The sequence below is a fragment of the Tenrec ecaudatus genome, chromosome 4 (genome assembly GCF_050624435.1).
Source record: "Tenrec ecaudatus isolate mTenEca1 chromosome 4, mTenEca1.hap1, whole genome shotgun sequence".
Taxonomy (NCBI): Eukaryota; Metazoa; Chordata; class Mammalia; order Afrosoricida; family Tenrecidae; genus Tenrec; species Tenrec ecaudatus.
In genome coordinates, this window is record NC_134533.1 from 6,093,985 (window position 1) to 6,121,652 (window position 27,668).

Genomic DNA, 27,668 nt, shown 5'->3' on the forward strand with positions numbered 1-27,668 from the left:
GCTGCTTTTCAGAAGTAGGCAGCCAGGCCTTTCCTCCTGGTCTCCCTGAGTTTGGAAACTCTCCTAAAAACTGCTCAGCATCACGGCAATACACCAGCCTCTCCCCGACAGGCATGAAATCCATTGGCCAGGAATCTAATTCAGGTCTCCAGCAGGTCAGGGGAGAACTCTTCTACTGCCAGTCCACTGTCACCCCAAGTCAACAGTCACCAAGCCAACCCCAGCTCATGGTGACCACAGAAGTGTGCGCCCTGCTATTTTCAATTGCTGATTGCCAGGGTTTCTTCCAAGGCACCTCCCAGTGGCCTTGAACTTCCGACTCTGTGGTTAGCAGCCAGCAGAGGAACCCTCTGTGGGACCTGCTGACGGCCATGTAGGGTAGAACTGGTAGGGTAGGACTGCACGTACGTTCAGAGACTGTAGCTCTTTCAAGAGTAGAAAACCTCCTCTTTCTCCCCAGGAACAGCTGGGGGGTTCCAACCGCTGACCTTGCAGTTAGCAGCCCCATGAGTAACCCACTACACCACCAGGGCTCCTGCCCCAAACCTAAGTCACTGCCAGGGGTTAAGAGCCCTACAGGACAGACTAGAACTGCCCTTGTGAGTTTAGAAGACAGTAACTGCAGTGCAAAGCCCAGTGATTTCCGTCAGAGCGGCTGGTGGTTTCGAACTGCCAACCGCGAGGGTCACAGCTCAACGTGTAACCAGGGCCCCACGAGCGCCCTAGGGCTCCCTAAACTCAGCCCCTAGCCTCCCGATTAGGCCAGGATGGTGTCTAAGAGCCTCCTAGTCACAAGAAATTGGCTGGAGGGCGTAAGGCGGGCCCGAGAAGCCCCAGGTGGGGAGCCGAAGCAAGACGCCAGCCTGCAAGGCTTCAGAAGGCCCTAAGTCGGGAGCAGGTTCCAGCAGGAAAAGGGGGCGGCTGGGGGCTTCCACTCACTCCCGGAACACTGCCGAGCCCGCACAACTTAAAAGGGGCCCGGAACGCCTAGCTGTCCCTGCAGACTGTGTTTAGGACCGAGGGTGGGCTAGGGGCGCCGGGGGACGGGGTAGGAAGGCAGGGACCGCTGCCCTCGGGAGCAGACTGGGGAGGGCCCCGACCTGCACCCCGCCTCTGTGGCCCCGCCCGGGCCGCGCTCTCCGGACGGGGGGGGGAGCGGGGGAGGGTGGTCTACACAGGGGCTTCTCTCCACATCCGATCTGGAAGCCCGGGCCCCGCCCCTCCCCCACCTCGCCCCGCCCCTCCGCGCGTGACCAGGCCCCGCCCCCCGAGCCCGCCCCCGCCTCCCCCGGCCCCCACCCCCGCCCCCGGCTCCTCTGTCACTTCCTGATTCCCGCTTCCTGCTTCCCAGAGGCCGGGATCCGGAGCCGCCCGAGGCTGGTGCCCCAAGTCCCCGGTGCCCCCGGTGAGCGCGGAGGGGCCCGGCTGGGGGAGTGGGCGGGGAGCGGGGCCCCGGCTGGGGGCAAGGGGCCCAGGACCCCTCCTCGCGCGGGCGCCCCACTCAGTGCCAGCCTCCGTGCCCCCTCCCCGCCCCCCCCCGGCCTCTCGCCTCCTGGGCCGGGGTCCCCTGACGCCCGGAGCTGCGCTCGCTGTTCGGGGGAGCCCGCCGCCTCCCCGCCCTTCAGACTCAAAACGGGGGCCTAGTTCGGCCCCCCAGCAGCCCTGTTCTCTCCCGCCTTCCCTCCCTCCCCCCATCACTCACCTTCCAAACCCTGGCCCTAACTGGGGCGCCTCCCAGGACCAGGGAGTCATTAAGCCCTCCAGGGCCCCCAATGCACAGGGCCTGGTCAATGGTTTCTTCAGGTGCCCGCCCCCGCCCTGGTGGCCCCATTCTGTAACTGGGGACCCTGAAACCCAGGCCTCCAGCTGCTGCCTCGCTGCTTGCCTGCGGGCCCCTGGGAAGCACGGGCCTGGCCTACCCACCCCTCCCTACCCTGCAGACATGTCCTTCCGCAAAGTGGTTCGGCAGAGCAAGTTCCGGCACGTGTTCGGCCAGCCGGTGAAGAATGACCAGTGCTACGAAGACATTCGAGTGTCCCGTGTCACCTGGGACAGCACCTTCTGCGCTGTCAACCCCAGGTTCCTGGCAGTGATTGTGGAGGCCAGCGGCGGGGGCGCCTTCCTGGTGCTCCCCCTGGGCAAGGTGGGGCTGGGGAAGCCTGGGTTGCATGCACCTGCCCGACCTACCCTGGCGCACACCTCAGCCCCCTTCTTTGTTCCCACGCTTGCTTCCGGGCCAGGCAGGGCGCCATAATCAGCTTGATGGGGCAGGAGGTTTAACTTGCAGGGAATAAAACACTCAGGAGTGTTTTATTGCTCCCGAGGCAATAGGCAGGTGGGGCAGTCAATCACAGTCCAGATGGTCACCTCTGGGACAGGCCAGCGGGTCACCCCCTCCACAAAGCAGGGGAAGGCCTAGGGGGACCCTGCTGACTGCCTCCCCAAACCCCCAGATGGGCCGCATTGACAAGGCCTACCCAACGGTGTGTGGGCATACAGGCCCCGTCCTGGACATTGACTGGTGTCCCCACAATGATGAGGTCATCGCCAGCGGCTCCGAGGACTGCACTGTGATGGTGAGGTACAGGCCTGGGGATGTGGGCTGGTGGGGTGGCAGGGGCAGAGGCTCAACAGTACACCCTCCCCAGGTCTGGCAAATCCCAGAAAGCGGACTGACCTCCCCATTGACCGAGCCCGTGGTGGTGCTGGAGGGACACACCAAGCGAGTGGGCATCGTCACCTGGCATCCGACGGCCCGCAACGTGCTGCTCAGCGCAGGTCAGCCCTCGCACCCTCATGCCCGGACACAGCTGGGAACCGCCGAGGCCCCAGGGGTGGTATCCATCCTCCGAGGGTGGGCCTGGCTAATGAGCCCCCACGGCCTGCCCACCAGGCTGCGACAACATGGTGCTTATCTGGAATGTGGGCACGGCTGAGGAGCTGTACCGCCTAGACACGCAGCACCCTGACCTCATCTACAACGTGTGCTGGAACCACAACGGTAGCCTCTTCTGCTCCGCCTGCAAGGACAAGAGCGTACGCATCATCGACCCCCGCAGGGGCACCCTGGTGGCGGTACGTGCAGCTCCCCCCCCCGGGGGATGGGGAAGGCTGCGGCCAGGCCCAGGCCCCCGCTGCACTGACACCCATTCCCTGCAGGAGCGGGAGAAGGCCCACGAGGGCGCCAGGCCCATGCGGGCTGTCTTCCTAGCCGATGGCAAGGTGCTCACCACAGGATTCAGCCGCATGAGCGAGCGGCAGCTGGCACTCTGGGACCCTGTGAGTGCTCCCCGCCTCCCCATCTACCCCCGTCTTTGCCCACATGGTTCCTTTGCTTCCTCCTCTGGGAAGCCTTCCAAGTTGCTCCCCTGATGTGCGGTGTCTCACAGCCTGGTGCTTTGTACTGTGGCCAGTGAGGCCTGCAGAGTAGTTAGTCTGCTCTGGAGCAGAATAGGAGAGCTGGCCCTGGTGTGGACAGAGCTGGAAGGGCCAGAGACTGACTGCCCTTTCTTTTTCCATGCCAGGACAACCTGGAGGAGCCCATGGCTCTGCAAGAGCTAGATTCCAGCAACGGGACCCTGCTGCCCTTCTACGACCCAGATACCAGCGTGGTCTATGTCTGTGGCAAGGTCGGCCGAGCTGGAGCAGGGCCAGGGCCGGGGAGGAGGGGCTGCCTCTGTGTTGATGTCCAACCTGCCCTCCACCCCACCCCGCCCCCGTGCCCCTCCAGGGTGACTCCAGCATCCGCTACTTTGAGATCACCAACGAGGCCCCCTACATCCACTTCCTGAACACCTTCACCAGCAAAGAGCCACAGAGGGGCATGGGCAGCATGCCCAAGAGGGGCTTGGAGGTCAGCAAGTGTGAGATTGCCCGGTAAGAGGGGTGCTGACTGGCCAGGAGGCGGCTGGTCTGGGGGTACCTTCAGGGGGTCCAGTTTGGGGGAGGCAGCTAGGAGCCCTGGTGGCATAATGTTTATTTTGGGGGGCTGTTAACTGCAAGGTCAGCAGTTTGAAACCACCAGCTGCCGTGAGGGAGAAAGATGGGGCTTTCTACTCCTGTAAAGTGTTAGTCTTGGAAATCCACAGGCGTGGTTCCACCCTGCCCTACAGGGCTGCTATTAGTTGGCATTGACCCCATGGCAGAGAATTCATAGGAGTTGCCTGCAATAGGAAGCAGGTGCTGGGTTTTCTAAGAACTGCCCAGAGGTCTGGGATCAGTCAATGGGGTGGTGGATGAAAGGAGCCAGGATTGCTGACCGGGCATCCCTGGACCCCTCCCTTCCCCAGGTTCTATAAGCTGCATGAGCGCAAGTGTGAGCCCATTGTCATGACTGTGCCAAGAAAGGTGAGGCCACCCAGCTCTCGGCCAGCAGATGGCTCCACGGGGGGCGGGGCCTGGCAAGCTGTGGTAGTCAGGATGGGCTTCCTGGAGGGGGCGGGGCCAGCCAGCAGGCGTGGGAATGGAGGGAGGGGCTGGCTGCAAGCTGCCAGAGTCCCACAAAGGGCAGCTGACCGTGGGACCTGGGCCTGCTTCCTCAAATCTTGCCCCTGGGGTTAAATGAGGATACCAGTCAGTCAACATACCCCACACCCTCTCCTGGATTCATGGGGGCATGCACGTGGCTCCCACAAACCTTGGAGCTGGCTTACAGCCCACAGGGGCTGGCCCCATCCAAAGGGGGAAGGAAGGCAATTTGAGCTTAGCGAGGCCTCCCAGGGCCAGCCATCGGAGGAGGTAGGGAAGGGTGCAGACCTGAGGTGGTGGCCACCAATGTCCTAATGAAAGGGCACAAGGCTGGGCCAGGTGCTGCCCTCTGACCTTGCAGACCCTCTGGAGTGGGGAGGCATAATGACTGAGGTTCCCTTGCCAGTCATAACCAAGACGGGCTCAGGATACATCAGGGTTTGGGGGGTGGGGGATTGATAGGAGTGGGGCCCTTCAAGGCCCATGGTGACAGTGATGGGTGTGGTGAGTGTGATGATCTGCTCCTCTACCCCACCCCTACCCCCACCCCCGGGTCCAGTCGGACCTTTTCCAGGATGACCTGTACCCTGACACAGCGGGGCCGGAGGCGGCCCTGGAAGCAGAGGAGTGGGTGAGCGGCCGAGATGCCAACCCCATCCTCATCTCCCTGCGGGAGGCCTACGTGCCCAGCAAGCAGCGGGACCTGAAGGTCAGCCGGCGGAATGTGCTGTCAGACAGCCGGCCCTCCGCCACTCCCACTCCTGCGGCCACCCCCGCCCTGACCACTACCAGCGGCAGCCTGGCCGGAGCAGGGGTACGTGCCTGGGTGCTAGGTGGGTTGTCTGGGTCCCAGGCACTGCCTAGTGGCAGGCTCGTGAAGAGCTGGCTTCTCACCTAGCTGTGTGCGGTACCCACCCCTCCCCTCAGGAAGCCAGGAAGCTAGAAGAGGTGGTGCAGGAGCTCCGGACTCTGCGGACACTGGTCAAGGAGCAGAACGAGCGAATCAGCCGGCTGGAGGAACAGCTCGGCCGCCTGGAGAATGGGGACGCCTAGAACCCCACCCCAGGGTCACCACCCCGCCTCCTGCGCCATTCCTTCACTAGGCTTCTGCTGGCAGGTCACATGGGGGGGCCCCCTGGCTGCCAGCACCTCTGGGGCTACTTCAGGGCGGCCTGGCCCATCCTGAGGGCCAGCTGCAGCCCCTGCGCTCACCGTCACTGGGGGTTTCTGCCCCAGGCACGCTCGATTGGACTCCACGGGACCACTGCCTTGTCCCCGAGTACGGGGCCTCGCTCTTTATTTTCATTCCAAATAAAATGCTCTTTCTAAAAGCCAGGTGTGACCTTCTGCTGGGGGGTGGGGGGCACAGTCCCCAAAGCCGTCGAATTCCAGAGCCCCACCAGGCAGGGAAACAGAGGCAGAGGGCCTGCTCTGGGCTGAGTGCCCAGTTCCTCCCTCTGGAGGCCTGACTACAGATCCTGTGGTCCCAGGCTTATCCTGTGAGTGACCTTGGAGGTGGGTGGACTCGACTTGGATAGGGCTTAGAGGCCTGAGGTGGGGGGCGGGGGGCACCAGAGTCCTGTGGCCGGGAGGGAGGGGTGGAGTGTTAGGGGCAGGAAGCGGAAGTGTCAGGGCACCCCCGCTCAGCCACTTGAGCGTGCACAGCGCGCTCACTTTTTTGCTCAACTCCACTGGGGCTGGAGGTGGTACCAGGAGACAAGCCAACTGACCCATGGTGAGCTGGGTGGGGTGCCGGGGTTGGCCGGTCTTGGGGCTTGGTGGCAAAAGGTCAGGATCAGACCCCAGGAGCCAAGGACAGACCCCCTCCCCCCCACCCAGGCCGAAGTAGGAAGAGACCCAGGAACAGAGAGCTGGGACACAAGGCAGGCAGGCCCTCCCCTCCCCCTCTACCCCTTTCCCATACTTGTCCGGTGAGGCTAAGGCCCCCTGGACTTTCAGATCAGAGGGACCTTCTTACCCTGTCCTTGGGAGCTGGGACTTGGGGACAGTTCCAGCTTGAACCACTGGATTAAGGGCAGGCAGGGCCTAAAGGTCGGGAGGTTTGCACTCAGCACCCCTCACCCCCCACCTGCCTTGTTCCAACCGCACGCTTCCTCTGGCAGCTGCGTCCGCCGCCAGCCCCCAGTTCTGTGCGCCTAGGCCCCGGGGGACAGGCAGCTGAACGGAAACACTGCAGCTGGGGCGGCCCCGAGGCTGGGTGGGAAGGAGGAGCTTGGGGAACCCCCAGCCCTGGGACATGGCCAGGGGCAGGTTGCAGGGGTCCCTCCATCCAAGAGTTCAGGAAGAGGCTACCTGACACTGGCCTCAGGGGTTCTTCTCCTCTGGTGGCTGCCAGGCAGCAGGATTTCCTGAACACTTGCTGGGTGCCAGGTGTGGGACCCCAGATCCCACCTTCCTGCATGGGGGCAGGGGGCAGCAAGACAACTAGCCATGATTGAGTAGGGTGAGGTGGTCGGGAGGGCCGCAGAGAGACAGAGCAGGTAATGGGGCTTAAGGGCCAGGGAGTAGGCTGCAGTGATAGCCAGGGACAAGGCCAGATGAAGGGGGGCAAGGCTTTGTTGACAAGGGCAGGTCATGTGGTGCTGGGGGTGGGGGACAGGTGCGGGCAGGAGTAGGTTGGGTTAGGAGAAGAGACGCTTTGTCCTTTCAGAGAAGAGTGGAATGAGGTCTGGTACCCACCCCAAGTGACAGCCCTCCCCCTGTCTCTGCAGGCTCTGCCCTGTGCCCTGGGGCTCGGGACCCTGCTGGCCCTGCCAGGGGCCCTGGGCTCAGGTGGCAGCCGGGAGGACGGCGTGGGCTCCAGGTCTGTCACCGTCGTCCTGCTACTGCTGTTGCTGCTGCTGCTGGTGACTGGCCTGGCTCTGGCCTGGCGCCGCCTCAGCCGCGACTCAGGGGGCTACTACCACCCGGCGGCTCTGTGGGGCCGCACGCGCCGCCTGCTGTGGGCCAGCCCCCCAGGCCGTTGGCTTCGGTCCCGGACTGAGCCAGGATCGCTGGACGCTGACCCCGAGGAGCAGGAGGAGGACGAGAGAGACTCGGAGGATGAGTCTGCCTTGGGCGGCACCGGAGGGGAAGTGGAAATCGAGGCAGAACAGCAGCTGTGTGCAGAAGGGTCCGGCCCCGGACAGACCCCAGAGCAGACCAAGGCCGCCCCTGGTGACGACAACAGCAGCGAGGGGGACCTGGGCCTCAGTCCCCAGGGGCCAGCGGGCTCAGGGGGCAGTGCCCAGGCGTTGCTCAGCGACTTGCATGCCTTTGGCGGCAGTGCGGCATGGGACGACCGCACAGGGGAAGCCTCGGGCCAGGGCCCCATCACCACGTTGCTCTAGGGACCAGCCTCAGCCCTGCCACACCCCTACTAGTGTACATCCCCTTCCGAAGCTGCCGTCACTGGTCCTGGGCATTTGCTCCCTGCACCCCCACAAGGACTGCACCTTCCCACCCCACCTCCCACCCTACCAGCTTCCCCACCGCAGGGACGAGGGCAGCATCTGAAATAAAAGCTCGTCTCCCAAAGGGCTGTGTGTGTAGCCACCCCTCCCTCGAGGCAGGGGCTGCCGCCCAGAGAAGAGCCAGCGGGTGCCTTGACTTGTACTTTAATTGTGGGGTTTACGGCTTGCCCTGAGGGTCCAGAGACCCCCTGCAGTTGTGGCCCTTCACATCATGATTCATGGGCCAAAGCCACGGGGCAAAGACACACACATTCACTACCCACTCCCCTCCTCCACATGCCCCAAGTGTCCCCATGGGCCCAGGGTCCTATGGGCATCAGAGTCTGCAGGGAGGGGCTGCCTTTCCAACATCCTAGTGTCCAGGGCGCCCCCGGCCCTTCTTGGACTTCTTGGCCCCTGAGGGTGGCCGGATGGGGAGTGGGGCTGTGCTTGATGGGAGTGGCAATGGGGGCGGGGGCAAGAGGGGCGGAAGAGGCGGCTCCCCTGGCTCCGGTGGGCCGGTGCTGGGCCGGAACCCCTCAAAGGGGGAGAACTTCAGGGGGCTGTGGAGGAACCCAGGCAAAGTCAAGGGGCTCAGGGGCCCAGCCAGGGCCCACCCCCCTGGCTGGCATCCCCACCCAGGACACAGCCCTCTACAGGCAGTAGCTGGTAGATTCCTGGGGCCTGGTCTCCATGCCCAGGGCTCACCCGTCTACGATGGTACCTGATAGGGGTCCGGGGACTGCTGTTGAGGCGCCTCGGGGAGCGCAGCTTGGGCTGGAAGGAGAAGGCCTCTTTGGTGCTGTCCAGGACGGAAGGTGCTACATACGTGAAGCCCTGTGCGGAGGGAGGGGCAGCTCAGTGTTCGAGTCAGCCTCAAGCCCTGCCCCGCCGCCCCACCAGCCTAGCTCCCGACTCACCAAGAAGGCCTGGTTAGCGCTCTCGCTGAGCGCCGAGTCTTCAGGGCTGTCCACTGGCGTCTGCCGTGTGAAACGGCTATCAAATTGGCTCACATCCTCCTCCGACTGCTGTGGGCCAACCATGGGGGTGGGGTCAGGGCGTCTGGGACGGGTCCTCAGCCCACCCCCACCCCTGGCCACCCACTCACCAGGCAGGGCCTGAAGGGTGGGTCCACACGCCGGGCCAGGAGCTCATCCCAGCTGATGTGCCGGAAGAAAGGGTGTCTCTGTGGATGGAGCATCCCAGACACGCCCCCCCAGGTCAGGCCCCGCCCTCCACCAGCTGCCCTGGGCCCCGCCCCTTGCCCCCTCATGTGGTGGTCCCTGGCCCACCTGCACATCAGCTGAGTCCCCTGGGCCACCCCCGATCCGTTGGCTGGGATTCCGCTTCAGAAACTGGGGACAAGGGCAGTTGGGTAGGCGGAGGCCAGGCAGTGTGGTACCCTGCCCTTCCATCCCAGGTCTGGCAGGGGCAGGACAGGGAGATGCCCAGGCACTGCCAAGGTCTGGTGTCTTGAAGAAGCCTTTGCACCATGCAGAGCGCTGCTGGCAGTTCAGCTCCACACCCAGGTGGGGCACCTAATAGGGCAACCTGCCACTCCCATCGCCCAGTGGCCTTTTAGGGAACTTCTCAAGAAGAGAGCTCCTGAGAATGTTCTGCTGTCCAGGACTGACAGGCCCTCCCTCCTGGTGCTTCCCCCACCCAGAAGGCAGGGACTGGGCACAGCCGGGAGGGGCAGAAGGCAGCCCACCTTTTTGACGAGGTCCCGGGCATCAGGGGTAAGGTAGGCGGGCAGCACCAGCTTGCCCTTGATGATCTTGTCCATGGTCTTCTTGCGGTTCTCCGCGGTGAAAGGCGGCTGCAGAAGACGGTGGGCAGAGCAGCCTTGTGGGCCACCGGCCAGGCCCTGCCACTGTCCCTGCCCCCAGCCCCGTGCCCACGCCATCTCCACCCCACCCCACACCCCACCCGGCAGTGGGGCTGGACTTGCCGATCCAGTGAGCATGTCGTACATCAGAGCCCCCAGGCTCCACCAGTCCACAGCCCGGTTGTGGCCACTGCGCACCAGAATCTCGGGGGCCCTGGGCCGGGTGGAAGGCGTGGTCAGGCCAGGCCCCTGTGGCTTGCCCCGCCCACTCTGGCCCAGGCCCCAGCCAGCTGCCCTTACATGTACTCGATGGTGCCACAGAAGGTGTGGGTGATGGCATCCTCGTGAATTGACTCCTTGCAGAGCCCGAAGTCAGTCAGCTTGATGTGTCCTGAGAAGATTTGGGAAGGGGTCAGGCCCCTGGGGCTCCCCCACCCAGCCAGCTCCTGGGCCCTGAGCAGCTGCAGGGTGTGCCCGCCTGCCTCACCCTGGTTGTTGAGCATGATGTTCTCAGGCTTGAGGTCCCGGTAGATGATGCCCTGTGAGTGCAGGTGGCCAAGGGCCAGCGTGATCTCAGCCAGGTAGAAGCTGGGAGGGGAGAGTAAGTGAAGGCCAGGGCAAGGGCGGGCCCTGGGAACCCCAGAGCCCCGGGAGCAGAAGGTGGGAAGCAGGCAGCAGCACACCTACCAGGCCGTGTCCTCCAGGAAGATGCCCTCTCGCTCCAGATGGGTGAAGAGCTCACCGCCTGCCACACAAACACACCAGGGGCTCTGGGCCAGGAGCAGGACCCTTTTCTCTCTGAGTCTGGCTTCTTTGGTGGGGGTGGCCCAGAAGTCCTGTCCTTCCTGTCTCACAGGGTGGCCATGGGGGTTCAGTTCAATTCAGCAAGCATCTACCAATGCCTGCTCTGTGCCCAGCCCTGTGTGCTGGGTGAACCCGGTGACACAGAGATGAAGAGACCCGGCCACTGCCCTCAGGACACTCGGGCAGAGAGGAAAAAGGCATGCCCAGGCCAAGAGCTTCATCCCAAACAGCACTGGCAGACTGGGGGGGGCGGGGGGCCAGGGGATAACCAGCTTCATCCCAACGCCAGGGAGCAGAGTATTCTGGGCTCGGAAAGGGTGCTGAGGTGGCAGGAGGTGGGCCTCACAGGAGTCTGAGACAGGTGAGAGTGATGGGGAGCCTGCTCTGTCTGAGCAGAGAGGTGCAGCAGTAAGAACCAGCTGGGGGGAGGGGACACAGCATGGGGCGAGCTGCAGGCCTGGAGCCCAGATGAAAAACCACTGCAGATTCCAGGCCTCCTTCGGAGGAGGGAGGGCACTGCCAAGAAGGAGCCCCCTGGGTTGGGCCCTGGCCCAAAGCAGGACCAGAGGAAAAGGAGAATGGAAAGTGAGGGTACAGGAGTAACAGATAGAGCAAGCCCCCACTCCCTGAAGTCGGCCACGTCCCCAACAGGGGAGGAACACGATAAACACTGGACAGATGTTTGCTGAGTGAATGGAAATGGATGGATATAGCTAGGGATCCACTCTACCCACACCCTCACCCTCTCAGAGACCCCCCAGGTCTCCCCTCCGTGAGTATCTACTTCCTGCCTGACCCCCCACCCCGGTTGGGCTTAGTGGCCCCCACTCCTACCACTGAGGCACTCAAGGATGAGGTAGAGCTTGCCGCCCGTCTGGAAGGCATAGGCCAGTTCCACAATGAAGGGGTGCTTCACAGACTCCAGAATGTTTCGCTCTGCCCGAGTGTGCGCTGTGTCCTTGGCGTTGCGCACGATTTTGGCCTGTGAAAGGACAGGTCAGAAAAGGTGAGTGGAAAAAAAAAAAGAAAAGGTGAGTGGATGTGGGGGGGGCAGTCATTTCAGCACTCTCTGATTTTCTCACATTTCAGCAGCTATGAGCATCTTCCTTTTCCGATGGGGTTTATCCTCTATCTCAGCCCTGCTGACAGCAGGGACCAGATCACTCTGTGCTGTGGGGGCTGGCCCGGCCACTGACTGAAGGACAGTTAGCAGCATCTCTAGTCTCCACTGGAAGTAACATCTCTCAGCAGGGGATGATCAGAACTGTCTGCAGGCATTGCCAATGGCCTCTGGTGTATAACATTGCTCCCCACTGAGAACTACGGCACCGTGGACAGCAAGCCAGCCAAGGGCCACACATTGGGGGCCCCCCATCAGGGACCAAATCCACTTATGCACTGCTCTCCTGCCAGCGGGCACCAGGCGATGGGAGAGACAGGCCGAAATAAGCTACATTGGCCGAACGAATGACTCACCTTCCTCAGGACTTTCATGGCATATATTTTGCCCGTGTTGCTGCCTTGCACCTTTCGCACCTGGAACACCTGTGGGGCAAGGGAGACCGGATTAACTTCCCTCTAGAAGCCCCACCCTGAAGTTCCAGGGTGGGGTAGGAGAGATTTCCAGGTTCTGAGAGGATGGTCCTTCCCTCCATCCTTTCTATCTCGCGATTCCACCCGTGGCTCTGCTGATTGCCAAGAACGCTTCGCTGAGTGCGGGGAGGTAGGGGCGGGGGATGGACAGGGGGATACCTTGCCATAGCCACCCTTGCCCAGGACACGCAGCAGCTCAAAGCAATGGGGCCCGATGCGCTCGGGGCCCGGGTTGACGCTGGTCTCCGTCAGCTCCATCTCCTCATAGTGCCCCACAGGCCTGTGGATACAGACGTGGATGGAGGCAGGGATCCAGGACGGCGGGGTCCCTTCTCCACTCCACCTCCCTCCCCCAGCGCGACCCTCACTCACTCCAGGCCAGCCGACCTCAACTCGGCAAGGGGACACACGTCCTGTGAGAAACCGAGGGGTGAGCGCCAAGGGAAGTGCCAGGAAGCCGCTGCCCGCCCCCAGCTCAACTGCTTGGCCCGGGAGGCACACGGAGGTCGGGCAGGGGAGACGGCAGGGCTGGGGGCAGGAGAGGGAGAATCGGGGGACAGGGTCGGGGAGAGGTGAGGGCGGGGTGGGACTGGGGGCCGGGCTGAGAACTCGGGTCTGCGGGGATGAGCCCACTCCGGGGGCGGGGCGCCAGGGCCCCGGCTGCGGGTGGAATCGGGCCGCGCCCGGCAGGGAACTCACCGCGGGGCCGAGCTCTGGCTCACCCTCGCCCTCGCTGCCCTCCTCGGTCTCCAGGTCCAGGTCGAACACGGCTGCCATGGCGGGACCGGCCCCGCGGGCCCCCTGGGGCCGTACCTGGCGGCCCTCTGACTGACAGGCTGGGAGTCTGCGTACGTCATCATCCTGCGGCGGCGGCCGTCGCGCACACGGATGACGCACGCAAAGCGTCCCCGCCCACGCACAGGCTGCCCAACCGGGCGGGGAGAAGAGACGGCGTTCTTCGCAGTGTCTTTCGGGAGTTGTAGTTCCGGAGCTCCGCGGAGGCCAGTCTCCAGTGTGGGTAGGAGATGCCTTTCGGCCCCGCTCCCCGCGGGTCCCCGCCACACTGGGGCACTTCACAGCACTCTTGGCTGTGAAGAGAAATCGCGTCTGGATGAGGCTCGGGCGGAAATGCAAACTTGCGGGCGGGAGATTGCCGACTGGCCCCCAGCCCTGGTCGAGCCTATGTGTGGCCAGCCTGGCTGGGTGGTGAGAAAAGCGGGGTCACGTCCCCTTTCCTACTTATTCGCCCCTGAAAAGGTGGCGGCTCCCTAACTACCATGCGAACTCTGCAGTGAGAACCTTACCAGATAACTGCTCCGTGTCCTGCTCCCTCCCAGGCTCGCTTGCCAAGTTCCTTCGTGTCCAAAGGGGGCTCGGGTCTCACTGGATTCCCCCCCGCCCCCCCCCCCAGATAAACCAGGGCTTGCGCTGCAGTTTGTCTTCTTGTTGCACTCGTAAACCTTGGGCTTCTCCGCCATGGTGGTGCGGTGGGTTAAGCGTGGGGCGAGGGGTGGGGAAGGCGTGGCCATTGAAGTATGTCAACATTTACAGCATTAGGAACGATGAAGTCATTCTACTTTGTCCCACTGAAGCCCTTACTGATAGAGATCAAAGATCACACCTTCAGAATACATTCCGCTTAGGTGCAAAGAAAACAAAAGTCCTTAAACAACACCTTGACACATGGGCAAAGAGCAAAGCAAAAGGTTTTCACTTTACTCGAATCTGTGATCAAGACCCCTGGAGGCCGCAATCAAGAAATCAATGTGTATGGATTGTGATAAGAGCTGTAGGAGCCCCCAGTAAAATGATTTATTTTAGAAAGAAAGAAAGCAAGCAATACAGTGCATCGGGCAAACCTGAATCTGCTGTCACGTGACCTCTTTCAGGTGCAAGGGAGCAAAGAGCTCACCTTGAGGACAATGGTGCGCCTGATCGGAGCCAAAATATTCCCAACGGCCTCGGACGCAGGCTTATGCTGGGCAATGAATAAGCAAGACTGTAGACGAATCCATGCCTTGGGGTGATGATGTCGGTGAAGAATATTGAATACACAAATGAATCTGTCTTCAAAAAGAGGCAAACCAGAAGGCTCCTTAGGAATGAAGATGATGAGACTGTGCTTAGTGGACTTTGAACGTTTTATCAAAAGGGTTGGTGAAAAGAGGGAGACCTTCAAGATGAATTGACCCCGTGGTTGCAAAATAGCAGCCCACAATAGCAATGGTTGGGAGAATTGATGTGGGGTACAGAAAGATTTCTCCCAAGTTGTCTCCCCCAAATATATGCCAAACCCAAGACCTGCTGTACATTAGGAGGTCAATGAAAGTAGATCAGCCTCCTTATGGCTTATCTAGAGCAACCAAGTTGTATAGTCTGACTCACCCTAAGTCAGGCCACTCCCTTCTGACATTGCTCCCTTGAAGGAGAGCCCGAAGGCAAGCCCAGGACCACTCAAGGATGACTAAGGTTAGGTTACTATATTGAGTCTAGGGTCCACCTATCTTGCCTCATATGTACCCCTATTCCCTCTCTTTACTATTGCGGTTACACTCCTAGGTCATCCCCCTCCTATTGCTTGTATTGCCTGTGTGACAGCCCCTTCTCATGACGTACATTGTTATCTGTAGTCAGAGGGCTTGCATGCCCCCAAAGATATATAAGCTTTGGTTAGAAATAAAACCTCATGAGAGCTCTCTCCTGCCCGCTCGTCCCCCACCTCCACGTGTGCCACCAAGAGGAGTTGAGGTGAGCATGCTACCATGAAATGTGTCTGACTTCTTCATGTTATTCTCTCTCCCATCTCTCCTATTTCTCTATGACTTTACTATAATCTGTATGTATCTTAACCGTACAATTGCGCCTACTGAACCTGTGATTAGTTGTGAGGGGCTGGCTTCCCCCACAAATAGAGAAAGACTAGTCAGTGTTTCCTTTTGTTGTACAGGGGTGACTGAGTCCGAACCCAATGGTGGCACCTGACAACAGCATGAGGCCCATCAACTCCACAAGAGTGAGTCATCGTTGGAAGCAGATTATCAGGTTTTCTGTGACTCCACTGGGTAGATCCAAACCATCAAATACTGGCCCTGCCTATTAACCTGAGATGATAAACACCAGGCGTTTCCATCCATCTCATTTCACGCCATTGAGTCGAGGCTGACTCACAGTGACTTGATAGGACAGGATAGAGCTGCTCCTGTGAGTGTCTGAGACTGTAACTCTTTATAGGAGTAGAAAGCCCTGTCTTTCTCCCATGGAGTGGCCGGTCATTTTGAACTTCTGACCTTGTGGATCGTAGCTCAACCCCTAACCACTGGCTTGCTTCTAATGCATGCTGACCCGATACAACAGAATAGACTGCCCCTTAGGGTTTCCAAGGCTGTGAATCTTCCCGGACGCTGACTGCCCTCTCAGAATAGCTGGTGGGTTCTCCACCCTTTTGAGTTCACAGATGAATACTTAACCATCGCTCCTCGGTACACCATCTTATCAGACCAGTTCTGACTCACTGAGACTGCACAACAGAACAAACAGACACTGCCCAGGCCCCACCCCATCCCCACAGTCGCTGTTTGAGCCTGTTGTTGCAGCCCCTGTGCCTGTCTACTTTGTTGAGGATTTTCCTCTTTATCAAGCCTGACGCCCCTCTTTGGGTCCCCCGATAACATGTTACAGCTACGTGAGACAAAATCCTCACTTCCAAGGAGCATTCTGGCTGAACTTCTTGCGAGACGTAACGTAAATAGCAACTTAGTCAAACTTCGTTGCACGTGGGAACGAGTGAACACACTACCCTCACCTGTGGCCTGGATTCTTGGCTGCATGAGCTCCCTGGGGGTGAATTGGGGCCAGAACGCTGGGCAGGAGTTCTCGGGGTTGGAGGCATTCGGAGGGGATGGGAGAGGCCCGAGAATAATCAGATGGTGTCAGGCGTCCCCAGGCTCTCAGAGTTATCTGGGCTCGTGTGGCCCACAGGGCGTTTCTGGTGCAGCTGTAGGGTGGCCAGAGACCTGGTTGGCGCTGTGGTGTGCCCGTGGTTCCCTATGCCACAAGCACCCCTAGTCTTTCACTGAACCTGGAGGCATTGTCACCTGCCCCAGATGACTTTTGACACGCCACTAATCCATCAGCCTTTATTGGGGGGGCGGGGTAAGGGTGGTGTGGAATGTCCATGGGGGCTGTTCACAGCGTCTGTGCTGCCTGGAGACGGGCATTGACAGGTGTGACTGCATCTGGGGTGCACACTACGGTTGGCGATGAATTCTCCATGTTAGTGAGACATGCCAGCGGCTTGATGGGGATGGTGCACAGGACGGGTGTTTGTGTGTCTCGGGGTGACATATGAACGAAGGGAGCAGGCCTAGGGGCTCAGTGGGCATGTATGACTTACACCAGAAACCTCACCCCTCTACCCACTGTGATGTGACCTGGAGCCAGTTGTTTCGCCTTTCTGAGCCCATTCCCGCATGGAGGTATGAGGCAGAGAGATGACTGCTGGGCTGGGGTCACTGCGTCCACTGCCCGGGCCAAGGAAGGTGGGTGAACAATGCCAGAGGGCATGATCAGCAAGTTCGAGAACTATCCCGGGATCTGTTCACTTAAGAGGGTGGGGGGGGGGTGAGTGGAGGGTTTTGGGGGACCCAGACAGGGGGTGAGAGGAAGAAGAGGAGACTCTGAGGCCTTGGGGGAAGGCCAGGGTTAGGGCCAGTGGTTAGTGAGGTGTGGCGGTTTGGACTTCTTCAAGACCTGAGTCCTGGGTCTGCTGTGGGCTCTGGGAGGGCAGGAGGGTCCCCATGGCCTCTCCAGCCCAGATCCTTTTGTGCTGTGGCCCAGGAGAGCTTGGCATTGAAGTGGCCATGCTGATCAGGAATAGGTCTGAGACCTTGAAGAGGGTCAAGCCAGGGGGCAAGGCGATGAAGAGAGAGGCAGGGGGAGCCTCTGCCCAGGAGCAGAGGGCACCAGAGTCCCCTCCCTGCAATTGATCCCCTTCCCCAGGCAGACACCCAGTGCTATTTGAAGTGGGACAGGAAGTGGGCCACCGGGTAGTGGGGCGCGTCGATGCCCAGGCCCTGGCAGAGGCCCAGCAGGCGGCAGCGTGCGGCCGCAGGGCTGGGCCCGGCACAGGCCACGCTGCAGTAGGGCTCCTCATACTCGCCGGGCACAAGGGCTTCCTCCAGCATGTTGAGGCGCAGCACACCCCGCTCATGCAGGGCCTGCAGGGCCTCCTGGCTGGCACTGGAGCTCAGCGCCTGCAGGTGCTGGGACACCAGACACATGACACCCACCAAGTGGCTGTGGGCTCGAGGGTGGGCGGGCAGGGCAGGTCGCAGACCACAGGCCACCATGGCGGCAGCCAGCAGCAGGTCCACACCATAGAGCTCCAGGATCCAGTCCCGCAGGTAGAAGCCACCCATGCGGGGGTTGATCTCGATCAGCCGTGGGCCGGCTCCGGTCAGCTTGAGCTCCACATTGAAAACCCCGTCCAGCAGCCCACAGCCCAGGCAGCAGCGGAAGGCTGCCTGCACCAGCTGCGCCTCCTGCTCGGGTGCCAGCCCCGTGGGCATGCAGGCTGCCGTCTCCGTGAAGCCCGGCAGCCGTGTGGGGCCATTGTCGGAGACGAAGGCGGCCAGCAGCTGGCCGCCAAAGAGCACCAGGTCCACATCATGCTCAGTGCCCTCCACAAACTCCATCAGTAGCATGGCGTTGCCCCAGCCCAGCCCAATGCCCGGGTGGTCCGCCTCGCCCTGCAGGTCATGGGCGATCCGGGCAAAGTGCTCTTGGCACTGTGGCGCGTCCTCCACCAGCCTCACGCCCACCGCACCCGCCCCAAACTCCAGCTTCATGACGCCGGGCAGGGGCACCTGGCGGACAGCCCGCTGCACGTCTGATTCACTCTCCAGTGGGCAGCAGGGCACGGCGTGCAGGGCAGGCGCAGGCCAGGGCGGGCCTCGTTGGCCCAGCAGGTGCAGCTGGGTGCGGCTCTTCTGCTTGGCCAGGCGCATGGCGGCAGGAGGGCAGCAGGGCAGCCCCAGCTCCTGGCACAGCAGGGCTGTGAGCACCAAGCAGTCGTCCCAGTAGGAGAAGCAGCCGTCGAGTTGCAGGCCACGGGCCCGCACGAGGTCGGCCAGCAGCCGAGCATTCTCCTCATCCTTGCGGTGCTCTGTCACGTCGAAGTGAATGAAGGTGTGCACCAGCTGGGAGGCGAAGTGCGTGGGGTTCGACTCCACCAGGTGCAGCTACAGAAGGCACAGGAGGGAGCGCTCCCTTAGGGCCTCCAGGTGGGAAGGGAGGCGGCCTGGGGTCTTTCCTGCCTTCTGGGACCCAGCACACTGCCTGATACCTAATGAAACTCCCTGCCATCAAGCCCCCTCTGGGTTTCCGCGGCTTTACGAGAGCAGACAGCCTCCTCTTTCCCCCGAGGAGCTGCTGGTGGTTTCAAACTGCTGACCTTGTAGATCCCAGCCTACCACATAACCACTGCACCACCAGGGCTCCTCTGAATGAAATAGGTACTCATTAAATATTTACGGAGGCTGGAATAAAGGTAAGGTGCAGAGATGGACATGGGCCAGCCTGCGGGGGAGCGGGCCTGCTGGGAGCTGATGAATTCCCCACCAGCCCCAAAGAGGGGCAGAAGCAGTGATTGGCAAGGTTGGCCATGGGAGAGGGCCGGATAGGCCTACAGCCTGGAGGGTGGGGGGTGGCAAGAAACCACCAGGCCTCAGACTCAGGACAGGGCATTTGGTCCCTTTGGGTCATTTACATGCACAGATGCTGGGACAGTGGAGTCACTAGGCTGGTTTTGCTCAGGGCGGTAACTCACCCGGTGTCATGCCCCTGGCTGGAGAAAGTACACAGCATGGTCCATGGTCCCAGTCCTGACCCCCCAGCCTCCCACAGCTCCTGCCCTCGGCCACTGACCAAGGTGGAGACCTTCCCCTTTGCTTAAAGGCTGGGCGCCCGCACCAAACATGCAATGAGTTACCGAGTTCTGTGCAGTGAGTACCAACCACCCTAGGGATGCCACTGCCCTGGAGGCCCTGCCCATCTGTGCCCATGCCTCGGGCTCTGGGGTCCTCTTGTCCCCCTCTGCCCCCATCCCACCACACTGTCAAGGTACAGCCCACACCAGCACAGTGGCAGTCCCCCAGGAAGGAGGGAAGGTGTCTGGATGCTCCGGGGCTATAATGTGAGGCAATTGTGGAGTGATGTTTCCAGGAAGAACATCGGTGTGAAGCGAGGGGCCAAGGGGCAGGGAGACACGGGATGAGCTGGTGGGAGGGAGGGGGCTGAGGAGGCCACCACTGTAGGAGATAAGAGCCAGCAGAGGAAAGGCTAAAACCTGGGTCTCAGTTTTCCCATCTGTACAATGGGGCCATGAATGTCCCGTCCCACCTGCGTGTCTACAGGTTCGGCAGAGTGAGGCCACTGCGGATGAAATGAACCAGGCGCTGTAGCTGCTCCCCAACACGGCCCTACTGGTTGGGAGTGGGGGGGTGCCTGGGTGCCAAGCCTAAGCAATTCAACCTCCTGATGGCATTCCAGGCCCCACCCCTGGAGCTAACGCTCGGCCTGTCACCGCGTCCCCAGCCCGTCTTCTCCACTGAGGATGCTTCCCGCATCTGGCAGGGGCGGATTTCCATTTTAGCTGCGGAATCCGGGCGGGTTAAGTTCCCGAGCCCCTGCAGGGCCACTGAGCCGGCTCCCAGCAAAGCCTGGGAGGAGGGGGGGCTTCGCTTCGCAGAACTTTCCCCGCGCCGGCCCCGCCTCCCGGACAGGCCCCGCCTCCCGACAGGCCCCGCCCACCTTGAGCCCGTAGTCGCGCGCGGCGTCCCAGACGAACTTCTTGCTGACGCCGCCCGCGCCGACCAGCAGCAGCTGCTTGCCTTCCATGAGGCAGCGCGCCGAGCGCCGGAGCATCGTCTCCACCAGCGGCGCCGCCGCCGCCGCCTCGGCCGCCGGCCCCAGACGGGGCGCGGCCCAGAGCCCCTCGAGGGCGCCGCAGGCCTCCAGGCACAGGCCGCAGTTCAGCTCCAGGGCCACCGGGGTGAGCGCGTGGCCGGCCGCCGTCAGCACGAAGTCCACGCCTGGCGTGGTCGGGGTGGGGAGGACCCGGCTCAGACTCTACGCGGCCACGCCGGCTCATCCCTGTCCCCCCACCCCAGGCTGGCCCGGCCCCCACTCACCCAGCACGTCGGTGCGGACCCGGCGCCCCCCGCGCTGCTGGGCGCTAAGGCCGGCCTCCAGACCCAGCACTGCGGCCAGCGCCTTCTCAGCTGCCACCTTGATGCGCTGCCGCAGGGCCTCCACCTGTGCAGGCTCGCCCAGGCCGCACTGGGCCAGCGCCACCTCCAGCGTCCGTGGCAGGGAGTTGTGGTGCCGCAGCGGCCGATCGCCACGGCCCACGGCGCACACCACCTGGGCAGGGCACGGGTTCAGGGCTCTAGCCCACGACGGCTCCCCGACTCACTTTCCCTAGCGCCAAGACCAAGACTAGAGCCCTCGCCAGGCACTCCCAAAGCCCGGTGCCCAATGGAACTTAGGGTGTAGGAAGTATTCCCATCTGTGCCCCCCCCCAGACTCCTCCAGGAAGCAACCCAGACTTCCACGGCAGCTCTCTGGAAGAGAGAGCCCCAGCTCTAGCCTTTCTGCTTGTGGCTCCCGGGGCCACCTTCAGGACAGCGAGAAACCTCCCCCTGCTTGCTGCAAAGTTGGAGGGCCCCAAACCTTCCTGGAGCTCCCGGCTCTGAGACCTCAGGACTCCAGGGCAGCAAGATTGGAGGAGAAAGAGAAAGTGTGGGTTCCAGGAGTCCCCAAGATGTCCTCCCTTTCAGGAATTGGGTGGACTGGAAGGTAGTGGGCCGAGCCTCCCTCACCTTGCTCAGCAGTGGCCTGTCCCCCTGTGTGCAGCATACCACGGCACAGATGCGAACAGCCAGCTCAGGGCCAGCCAGGGGGCTGTCTGCAGGGAGATGAGAGGTTTGAGCCCTGCCCAGTGCACCCGGCGGGACCAGCCTTCTCCATGGCTAGCCCTGGAAGCCCTCACCTGGGCTGGGCAGCCTGGCAGGTGGGCACACAGCCTCTACTAGGACGCTCTCCTCTTCCTCCAGTTTCTCCAGCAAGGCCAGTACTGAGTCCACGATGGCGTCCAGTTCTGACCTTGGGTGCAGACACCAGGCCTGCCGCCCTCGCCAACGCCAGCCATTGACCTTCACAGCCACCTACAGCGAGAAGGCAGAGGGGTCTCCTGGCCACCACCCTGGGGCTTGCAGTGCAGGGGGAAGGGAGAGCCTCACAGTCCACCCACACTCTGCTGGATGCTGACACGAAGCAACCCAAAGGACAGAGCATAACTGGTCCATGGGCTTCCCAAGGCTATAAAGTGTCAGGGAACTGGCAGTCTCTGGTAGACTCAAACTGCCAACCCTGGAGGTTAAAGCCCAGTGCTTTAACTGCTCTGTCCCAGGGTTCCCTGCTCATACCCCAGTGGCCGGGGGTAAACTGAGGCAGGGATTGCCCTAGCAAGATGGGACCACCTTCTCAGCAGGACTTGGGCACCATCCCGGGGGCAGGGGTTTGGGGAGGGCTCATTCTCTGGACATCTGACCAGACCTCAAAACTGGCAGGGACTTGTTACCTGCAGGGCGTCCCCCAGAGCCTCCGAGTGCAAAAACGCCCCCACTTCCTCCTTCACCAGGGCCTCCTGGCCCTCTTTGCCACTTAACTCCACCAGCCTGAGTCCAGGGCTGCCCTCCCCACCCTGCAGCAGTCCCAGTGGCTTGTAGGTGAAGGCCAGGGTAGCTGGCACAGCTACACCCGCCTGTCTGGCCAGCAAGGTCCTGGCCAGCAGCCGGTCCTCCAGCAGCCGAGCCAGCTCTGCAGAAGCGCCTGTGGAGCAGGAAAGGTCTCGGGCCAATTCCGCCGCCTCACGACCCCAGCCAGGCCCTGGCCCAAGGCCTGCCAGGAAGTAGGTGGCCTGGCGCAGGGGTACAAATTCCTCCAGGAACGTCAGACCTCCCGGATGGAAGCTCACAGCCTTGGAGACCAGCAGAGCCGCCTCGCCAGATTGCCCAGGGGCTGGCACCTTCGTCAGCCAAGCAGGGGACAAGCATAGGAGCATATTTCCTGTGGGCAGAGGGAGGCAGGCGGCTGGCCAGGAGACCCCCATACATCGGGCCCTCCATTCTCAACCCGGCCGCAAAGGAGTGTGTGTCTCAGGGAGCAGTTCTCAGAACCCAGCCCCACCCAGGGCGGGGCAGCTGTCCACTGGAATGTAGGCCATTGCCAGGGGCAGCGAGTATTTTGGGCAGCGCTGCCCTTTGTGGATGAAGCGGTGGGAGAACTCGGGCACACACTTACCGGGGCTCTGGACCCCTCCCTCCAGCAGCACAGACAGGAAGGTACTGGGGGACCCCAGAATGCACAGGGTGACTTCTGCCCCAGGGCAGCCTTGGGAGAAGACAACAGGGCCACCAGTTCACCAGGGGCTCGTCTGTCCACCCTGTCCCTCACACCCGCTGTCCTCACTCTGGTCCTTCCTGGGGTCAGGTGACATTCCCATGGGGTCTGAGAAACACTGCCAGGGCATGGGGAGCCCCTGCCCTCCCCACTTGGAAACCTGGCTCCCTTCTCTCCGCAGTTGGGCTGGAGGGCACGGGAGACCTGAGTCTTAGCCTGGGCTGGCTCTTTGACTTTCTATGTGACCTTGAAGGAGCAACTGTCCCTCGTGGGGCCCCAGTTTCCCAGTCTGTACAACGAGACCCCACTGAGATTCTCATGTCTTCCACCAGTGTCCCCTCTGTCCAATTACACTTTTGTGGCCCCCTGCTAGAGCAAGCAGGATATAAGTCTTGGGGGGTGGGGGGCTGTCCAAATTCCTCAGATGCCTCTACAGCCGATCCCAAGACCCTTCTCTAGAAGCTTCCCCACCGGGGAACCCGCTTGCAAAGCCCAGGGCTGGCTCATCTGGGGTGGGCGGGGGACCTCAAGCTCTGCTTTTATTGGTGCTAGATGTCCTTGGAAACATGGCTTGCCAGCCTGCCCGGGGTGACTGGCCTTGCTTTCCCTGGTCCCAGATAGATCAAAAGTGGGGGGAGAGGGCCCCCTGGAATGGGAAGCAAGTTGGCCTGTGAGTACCTCCCTCCCTCCTGGGACGTCGCCCTCCCGGGAGCCTGCAGGCACCTGTCCTGGGCACCTGGCTGCGGTCCTGGGTCTTGGGGAGGCCAGCTTGCTGCAGGCAACTTTGCAGCAGATTGTAGTAGTAAGCCGTCCAGGCCTGGGCCTCGGCCCCCTCGGACGTGCCCTTGCAGTCCAGGCCAACGTGCTGGCACCAGGGGCCGGGGAGGCCATCTGAGGGCGGAAGAGCCGAGCTTCCTCCCCAAGGACCCTCCTCTTCCTCCAGGTCCTTGGAGTCCAGGGGCCTGTCCTGCTTGGTACACAGCAGATCTAGGGAGAGCTGAGACGGGAAGGGGTGGGTCTGGGGTGGCCTGAAAAGGGGGCCCATCAAGTCACTCAGAAGCCCAGATCCAACCCCCACCCAACCCCCTCAACTGGAGTGATGGTGGGCACAGTTCCTGTCCAAGGCACTGAGAGGCTAGAGTAGGTTGTGGGTGGAGGCTTGTCACAGGGTCATGCGTGTCCGCGTGCTTTGTCAACAGTTAGGTGAAGGGCCAGGGTCAGGTGAGGGCAGCCTGCAAACCACTGGGTCCCTCCTCCCACTCAAGCTCCGCCTTTGCCTGCTCCACTGGGCGGTGCTGGGGGTTGGGGTGGGCAGGGAGTGTTGCTTTTACTTGGTACAGCCCCAGCGTCTCAAACTGTGCCTGGCATCCAGGAGCTGTTGCAGAAATGTTTGTTGAGGGCAGACTAGAGGCACCTGCGCCACTTGGAGACCCTGGGCTGCTCATTGCTCCCTGGGCCTCGGGCCCACCAATCATGGTGGACTCCTGGAAGTCCTGCAGAGCACCCTACTCCGCTCTCCCTGAGCAGGGCTGGCAGGACAGCAGTGGGCCCTCGGCAGGCCAAAGGTACAAGTGAAAGAAATGCTCCCTGTTCGTGAAATCGTATCTCCTTCGCCCGTCTCTCCATGGGGATGGCTCATCCCCTGGCTGAAGCCCACACAGGCTGCTTGGAGCTCCTGTGGGACACACCAGTGGGACACTTATTCTTTGCTGTCCCTGGGCCTGGTATGGGAGACCTGGCAGCTGGGCACGTTGCCTGCCTGGGTACACTGCAAGGCCTCTCTGGGGTTCCCAGGTACCTGGCACCTGCCTGACCCAGTCCAGAGTACCTTAACAGCTTGGACCAAAATCCCGGAGGTTGTTGGGGGCAGTGTGCTATGTCAGGGGGACAGGAGTCTGGGCCTCGGGCTGGAGCTGGAACCCCAGCTTGTCAGGGTCCACCTTCAAGTCTTCGTCGTACTTACAATGCAGGCTCCTGCCTGTGTCCCCAAACCCAGACTGCTGCTGGGGGCATCAGAGATGCTCAGGGCCCAATGCTGGATGAACCAAGGCAGGTAGGGCCTAAAGGTACCCTGCTCCCCACTCCCACCACCCCGGGCTACTGGGAGAAGCTCAGGGTGCCACACTGGATGTTAGGGAGCTGGTTGGGGGGGTTAAAGGGGGCGTGAGCTGGCCAGGAGCTGTGTTGTCTGCCTTGGGGCAGCCCCAGGTCTGCCTTGGGGCAGCCCCAGGTCTAGGCTCTGGGTGTGAATTGCTGCTGCCCTCTTAGCTCTCTTTCAGTCCATGGTGGTGGGGCTGGGGTGTGGGCCAGAGGAGACTCACCATGTCGCAGATGGAGGGACTGAGAGACTGATGGCAGAGACAGAGGGACAGAGAGACAAAAGAGGGGGTCAGGCTTCCTGGGTCCTTACCCCACCGCCCAGCCCTGAAGACTCTGGAGGTGGGTAGGGGCCTCTGTCACCGTGCCTCTGTCCTGTCCCAGCCAGGAGGGGTTCAAGGCTGCCCTCTCCCCACCCCAAGGAGGCGAGGGGTTGCACACTAGGACCCCCAGCAGTCCCACACCCCTGAGCTCTTGGGCTGCAACAGGCAGGCAGGGGCTCAGTCCCAGAAGCACAGTGCAGCGCCTGGCCCCCTGGGTCGGAGGCGGGGCTGGGACCATGCTGGGGTGGAGGGGGGGCGGGTGCTAAGGGTCCCCACCCCCGCAGCCCCTGCCCCGGCAGCCCCCCTCCCTGGCTGGCCCGGGTGGGGCGCCGGAGCCGGGGTACCTGCGGGCGCAGAGGCTCGGCGGGCAGGCTGCAGGTAGCGGGCGGCAGTGGCGGCAGTGGTGGAGCAGTGCCGGCCTGGGGCGGCGCCGCCTTTTATGGCCGCCCCTGGGCACGCCCTATGCGGGCGCGGCGCGGGCGGTGTGGCTAGCCGGGTCAATTTCAGCCCCGGGCCAGCGTCCGGGATCAGTCTGACTCCTTCCCGCCAAACTGTTCCCAGTCGGTCCCCAAACACCGGCCACTGGGAGCCCTGGACAGGGCGGGGCGGGCCGACCAGGAGCAACAGAGCGACTCTGGCGGGGTGCGGGAGTGGGGGCCCCGGGGGCGAGCAGAGACTCCGAGTGAGGACCCAGAGCCAGGTGCAGTGAGATGGAAGGTCTGTTAGGAAAGGCTGGGGCAGTGCCAAGGACCGAGCGTTCGTGCCAGAGAGGCACGGAGCGCGGCGCAGCGAGCCAGGGAGGGGGCAGGGAGGCCAGGCTGGAACGGGCAGAGACTGGTACTAAGACCAGTGTGGGGTGGCCCCAGGGCACACAGTTGAGTTGCCCTTGACCAAGTGGCAGGTGTCCTGTACTCCGTCCATGCCGTTCCCACTGCAGACCCTCGGGGACGTGCCCTCCTCTCTGGTTCCCTACTTTCTGTGGGGCTCTGCCACCAGAGTGGAGGCACCTCATCCAACCCCACCTCACCCCACCAGAGAGCAGCCCCAAGGCCACCCTATGACCTGCAGGGAGCCAGGAGAGGGCTGGTGGCCTGGCCCACAGGGCTCACAGGCATCGTCTCCCCAAGACTTAACACTTGCCTTAGCATACCACCCAAAGTAACAGACACCCACCCAACAGACCTGGCGCAGTCCCAGCTCTCCCCCCCCCCAAGCACCCCAGGATGCCCCCCAGGTACCTGTGACACTCCAGCTGGGGAGTGGGGAGTAGGGAGAGGGGGCAGCTTTAGGTGCTTTCTATAGCCGTGGCGAGGACCCCTCCCATCACTGAGCTAGAGCCTGGGAGCAGCCTCCTCCTGGTTACGCATTCGGCTATGATCCAAACCAGCAGCCTGCTTCTTGGGTGAAAGACTGGGCTTCCTACTCTCATAAACAGTTATGGTCCCAGAAACTCGGGGAGGACGGGACAGTTGTACTCTGTCCTATAGGGTCACCAAGTTGGCAGTGGATTGAGACCACTACTGGAGGCTTCCTCGGGAGAAGGGACTTATCCAGGGTCCCCAGCCCAAGGGACCTGCCCCTCAGAGTTTTCAGGGGGGGGTCTCTCCCAGCCGAGTTCCTATACTGCCTGCTCTGCTCGGCAGCTGATCCCTCTCTTCCAGATCCCTAGCCTGCTGCCTGGGTGACCTGGGTGCTAGTGGATCCCATGGGGGAAGGGGCAGGGTGGCACCTGATGTCATCCACAGAGCCATAGGCTGGACATCAACAAGCTCCGGGAGGTCAGTCTTCATCCACAAAATGGGCATTACAGTGCAGCGGGGGCGGAGGGGGCGGCTGCAGAAGATGAATGACCAGTAGGAGTCACAGTAGCTCATTCTGGGGCTTGTCCTAGGGTCCTGGCCTTTGGCCCCTTGCCCAACTCAAACCTACTGCCACCAAGTCAGCTCACGGGGACCCTGCAGCAGCAGCCAATTTCTGTTTCACACACAAACACACTCCCTACCATCAAGTCCATGCCTGCTCCCAGCAACCCTGCAGGACAAGGCAGAACAGACCCCGCGAGGTCCCGAGACAACTCTTTACAAGAGTGGAAAACCTTGCCTGTCTCCTGTGAAGCAGCTGGTGGTTTCGAACTGCCGACCTTGCTGTTAGCAGCCCAGTGAGTAACCGCTATGCCACCAGGGAGACTTACCAAGGTCACACGACTACTGAGCGTTAGTGCTGCAGTCTCCCTTCGGCCAGGTTAGTGTTGCCTTCTGGACTAGCCAGCTTCAGTTCAGGGACTTAGGGAGGGGTACTCCTGTCACTGTCCCCACAGCCTGAGGGTCACCAAGGCTGAGCTAGCCAGGGAGGGGAAGGCACAGAGGAACCTTGGGAGCTTGAATGGACACAAGACAGCTAGAGCACTCTTGGGGCTGGGAGGAGAAGGAAGTTTTGGATTGGGGAGGACTTTTTCCAGGCAGGGACACTGCAGGGGGTCTGACGTGGCCTCTCAGAGCCTGGGCAACCCGGGGCAGCACTTCTGATTGTTGGAAGATGGAAACTGTGTGGCCCTCCCCAACCCAAAGCAGGAGTCTGACTGCCCTTCCACCCCTTTGCCTGTGCCCACGGTCATCCCTGTCCCCCAGTGCTGACCCAGGTAGA

General features: G+C 61.9%; 4 protein-coding genes across 6 annotated transcripts; 2 read left to right on the forward strand and 2 right to left on the reverse strand.

The window, feature by feature from the left end:
• The first annotated feature begins 1,312 nt into the window (after positions 1–1,312).
• Positions 1,313–5,798, forward strand: CORO1B (coronin 1B). The gene is made up of 11 exons (XM_075545284.1): positions 1,313–1,405; positions 1,941–2,143; positions 2,454–2,576; positions 2,649–2,778; positions 2,894–3,075; positions 3,160–3,279; positions 3,525–3,629; positions 3,731–3,876; positions 4,290–4,347; positions 5,027–5,281; positions 5,395–5,798. The coding sequence occupies exons 2-11, from the start codon at positions 1,943–1,945 to the stop codon at positions 5,518–5,520; spliced, it is 1,446 nt and encodes a 481-aa protein (XP_075401399.1). The 5' UTR covers positions 1,313–1,405; positions 1,941–1,942; the 3' UTR covers positions 5,521–5,798.
• Positions 5,799–6,918: 1,120 nt separating this feature from the next.
• On the forward strand, positions 6,919–7,993 carry PTPRCAP (protein tyrosine phosphatase receptor type C associated protein). Its single transcript, XM_075547530.1, has 2 exons — positions 6,919–6,926; positions 7,139–7,993. The coding sequence occupies exons 1-2, from the start codon at positions 6,919–6,921 to the stop codon at positions 7,815–7,817; spliced, it is 687 nt and encodes a 228-aa protein (XP_075403645.1). The 3' UTR covers positions 7,818–7,993.
• A 75-nt stretch (positions 7,994–8,068) lies between these two features.
• Positions 8,069–13,003, reverse strand: RPS6KB2 (ribosomal protein S6 kinase B2). Of its 2 annotated transcripts, XM_075545283.1 has the most exons (15): positions 12,844–13,003; positions 12,517–12,557; positions 12,304–12,424; positions 12,028–12,096; positions 11,386–11,533; positions 10,435–10,492; positions 10,235–10,335; positions 10,048–10,138; positions 9,871–9,961; positions 9,631–9,738; positions 9,212–9,274; positions 9,028–9,105; positions 8,840–8,947; positions 8,644–8,756; positions 8,069–8,482 (listed from the first exon to the last, which is right to left on the reverse strand). In XM_075545283.1, exons 1-15 carry the CDS (start codon positions 12,919–12,921, stop codon positions 8,293–8,295), a joined length of 1,458 nt encoding a protein of 485 aa, XP_075401398.1. In that variant the 5' UTR covers positions 12,922–13,003; the 3' UTR covers positions 8,069–8,292. The 2 variants fall into 2 exon arrangements, with proteins under 2 accessions (XP_075401398.1, XP_075401397.1); XM_075545282.1 differs by lacking the exon at positions 12,517–12,557.
• A 4,153-nt stretch (positions 13,004–17,156) lies between these two features.
• Positions 17,157–23,560, reverse strand: CARNS1 (carnosine synthase 1). Of its 2 annotated transcripts, XM_075547989.1 has the most exons (8): positions 23,329–23,560; positions 22,507–22,596; positions 21,785–22,272; positions 21,194–21,368; positions 21,024–21,109; positions 20,334–20,565; positions 19,954–20,234; positions 17,157–18,383 (listed from the first exon to the last, which is right to left on the reverse strand). In XM_075547989.1, exons 3-8 carry the CDS (start codon positions 22,265–22,267, stop codon positions 17,157–17,159), a joined length of 2,484 nt encoding a protein of 827 aa, XP_075404104.1. In that variant the 5' UTR covers positions 22,268–22,272; positions 22,507–22,596; positions 23,329–23,560. The 2 variants fall into 2 exon arrangements, with proteins under 2 accessions (XP_075404104.1, XP_075404105.1); XM_075547990.1 differs by lacking the exon at positions 22,507–22,596.
• Between the last annotated feature and the right edge of the window lie 4,108 nt (positions 23,561–27,668).

Bases quoted from the DNA above. Each gene is read 5' to 3' on its own strand.
- RPS6KB2 (XM_075545282.1), bottom strand. From the start codon at position 13,001: ATGACGTACGCAGACTCCCAGCCTGTCAGTCAGAGGGCCGCCAGGTAC. The intron at 10,493-11,385 runs GTAGGAGTGGGG...TTTGTGTGGCAG, and splicing joins CATCCTTGAGTGCCTCAGTG to GCGGTGAGCTCTTCACCCAT. The intron at 8,483-8,643 runs GTACCATCGTAG...GTTCCTCCACAG, and splicing joins AGTCCCCGGACCCCTATCAG to CCCCCTGAAGTTCTCCCCCT.
- CORO1B (XM_075545284.1), top strand. From the start codon at position 1,943: ATGTCCTTCCGCAAAGTGGTTCGGCAGAGCAAGTTCCGGCACGTGTTC. The intron at 3,076-3,159 runs GTACGTGCAGCT...CATTCCCTGCAG, and splicing joins GCAGGGGCACCCTGGTGGCG to GAGCGGGAGAAGGCCCACGA. The intron at 4,348-5,026 runs GTGAGGCCACCC...CCCCGGGTCCAG, and splicing joins TCATGACTGTGCCAAGAAAG to TCGGACCTTTTCCAGGATGA.
- CARNS1 (XM_075547990.1), bottom strand. From the start codon at position 22,267: ATGCTCCTATGCTTGTCCCCTGCTTGGCTGACGAAGGTGCCAGCCCCT. The intron at 20,566-21,023 runs GTGAGGGAGGCT...TGCCCTGCCCAG, and splicing joins ACAGGCCACTGCTGAGCAAG to GTGGTGTGCGCCGTGGGCCG. The intron at 20,235-20,333 runs GTGAGTGGGGGC...CGACCACGCCAG, and splicing joins GGTCCGCACCGACGTGCTGG to GCGTGGACTTCGTGCTGACG.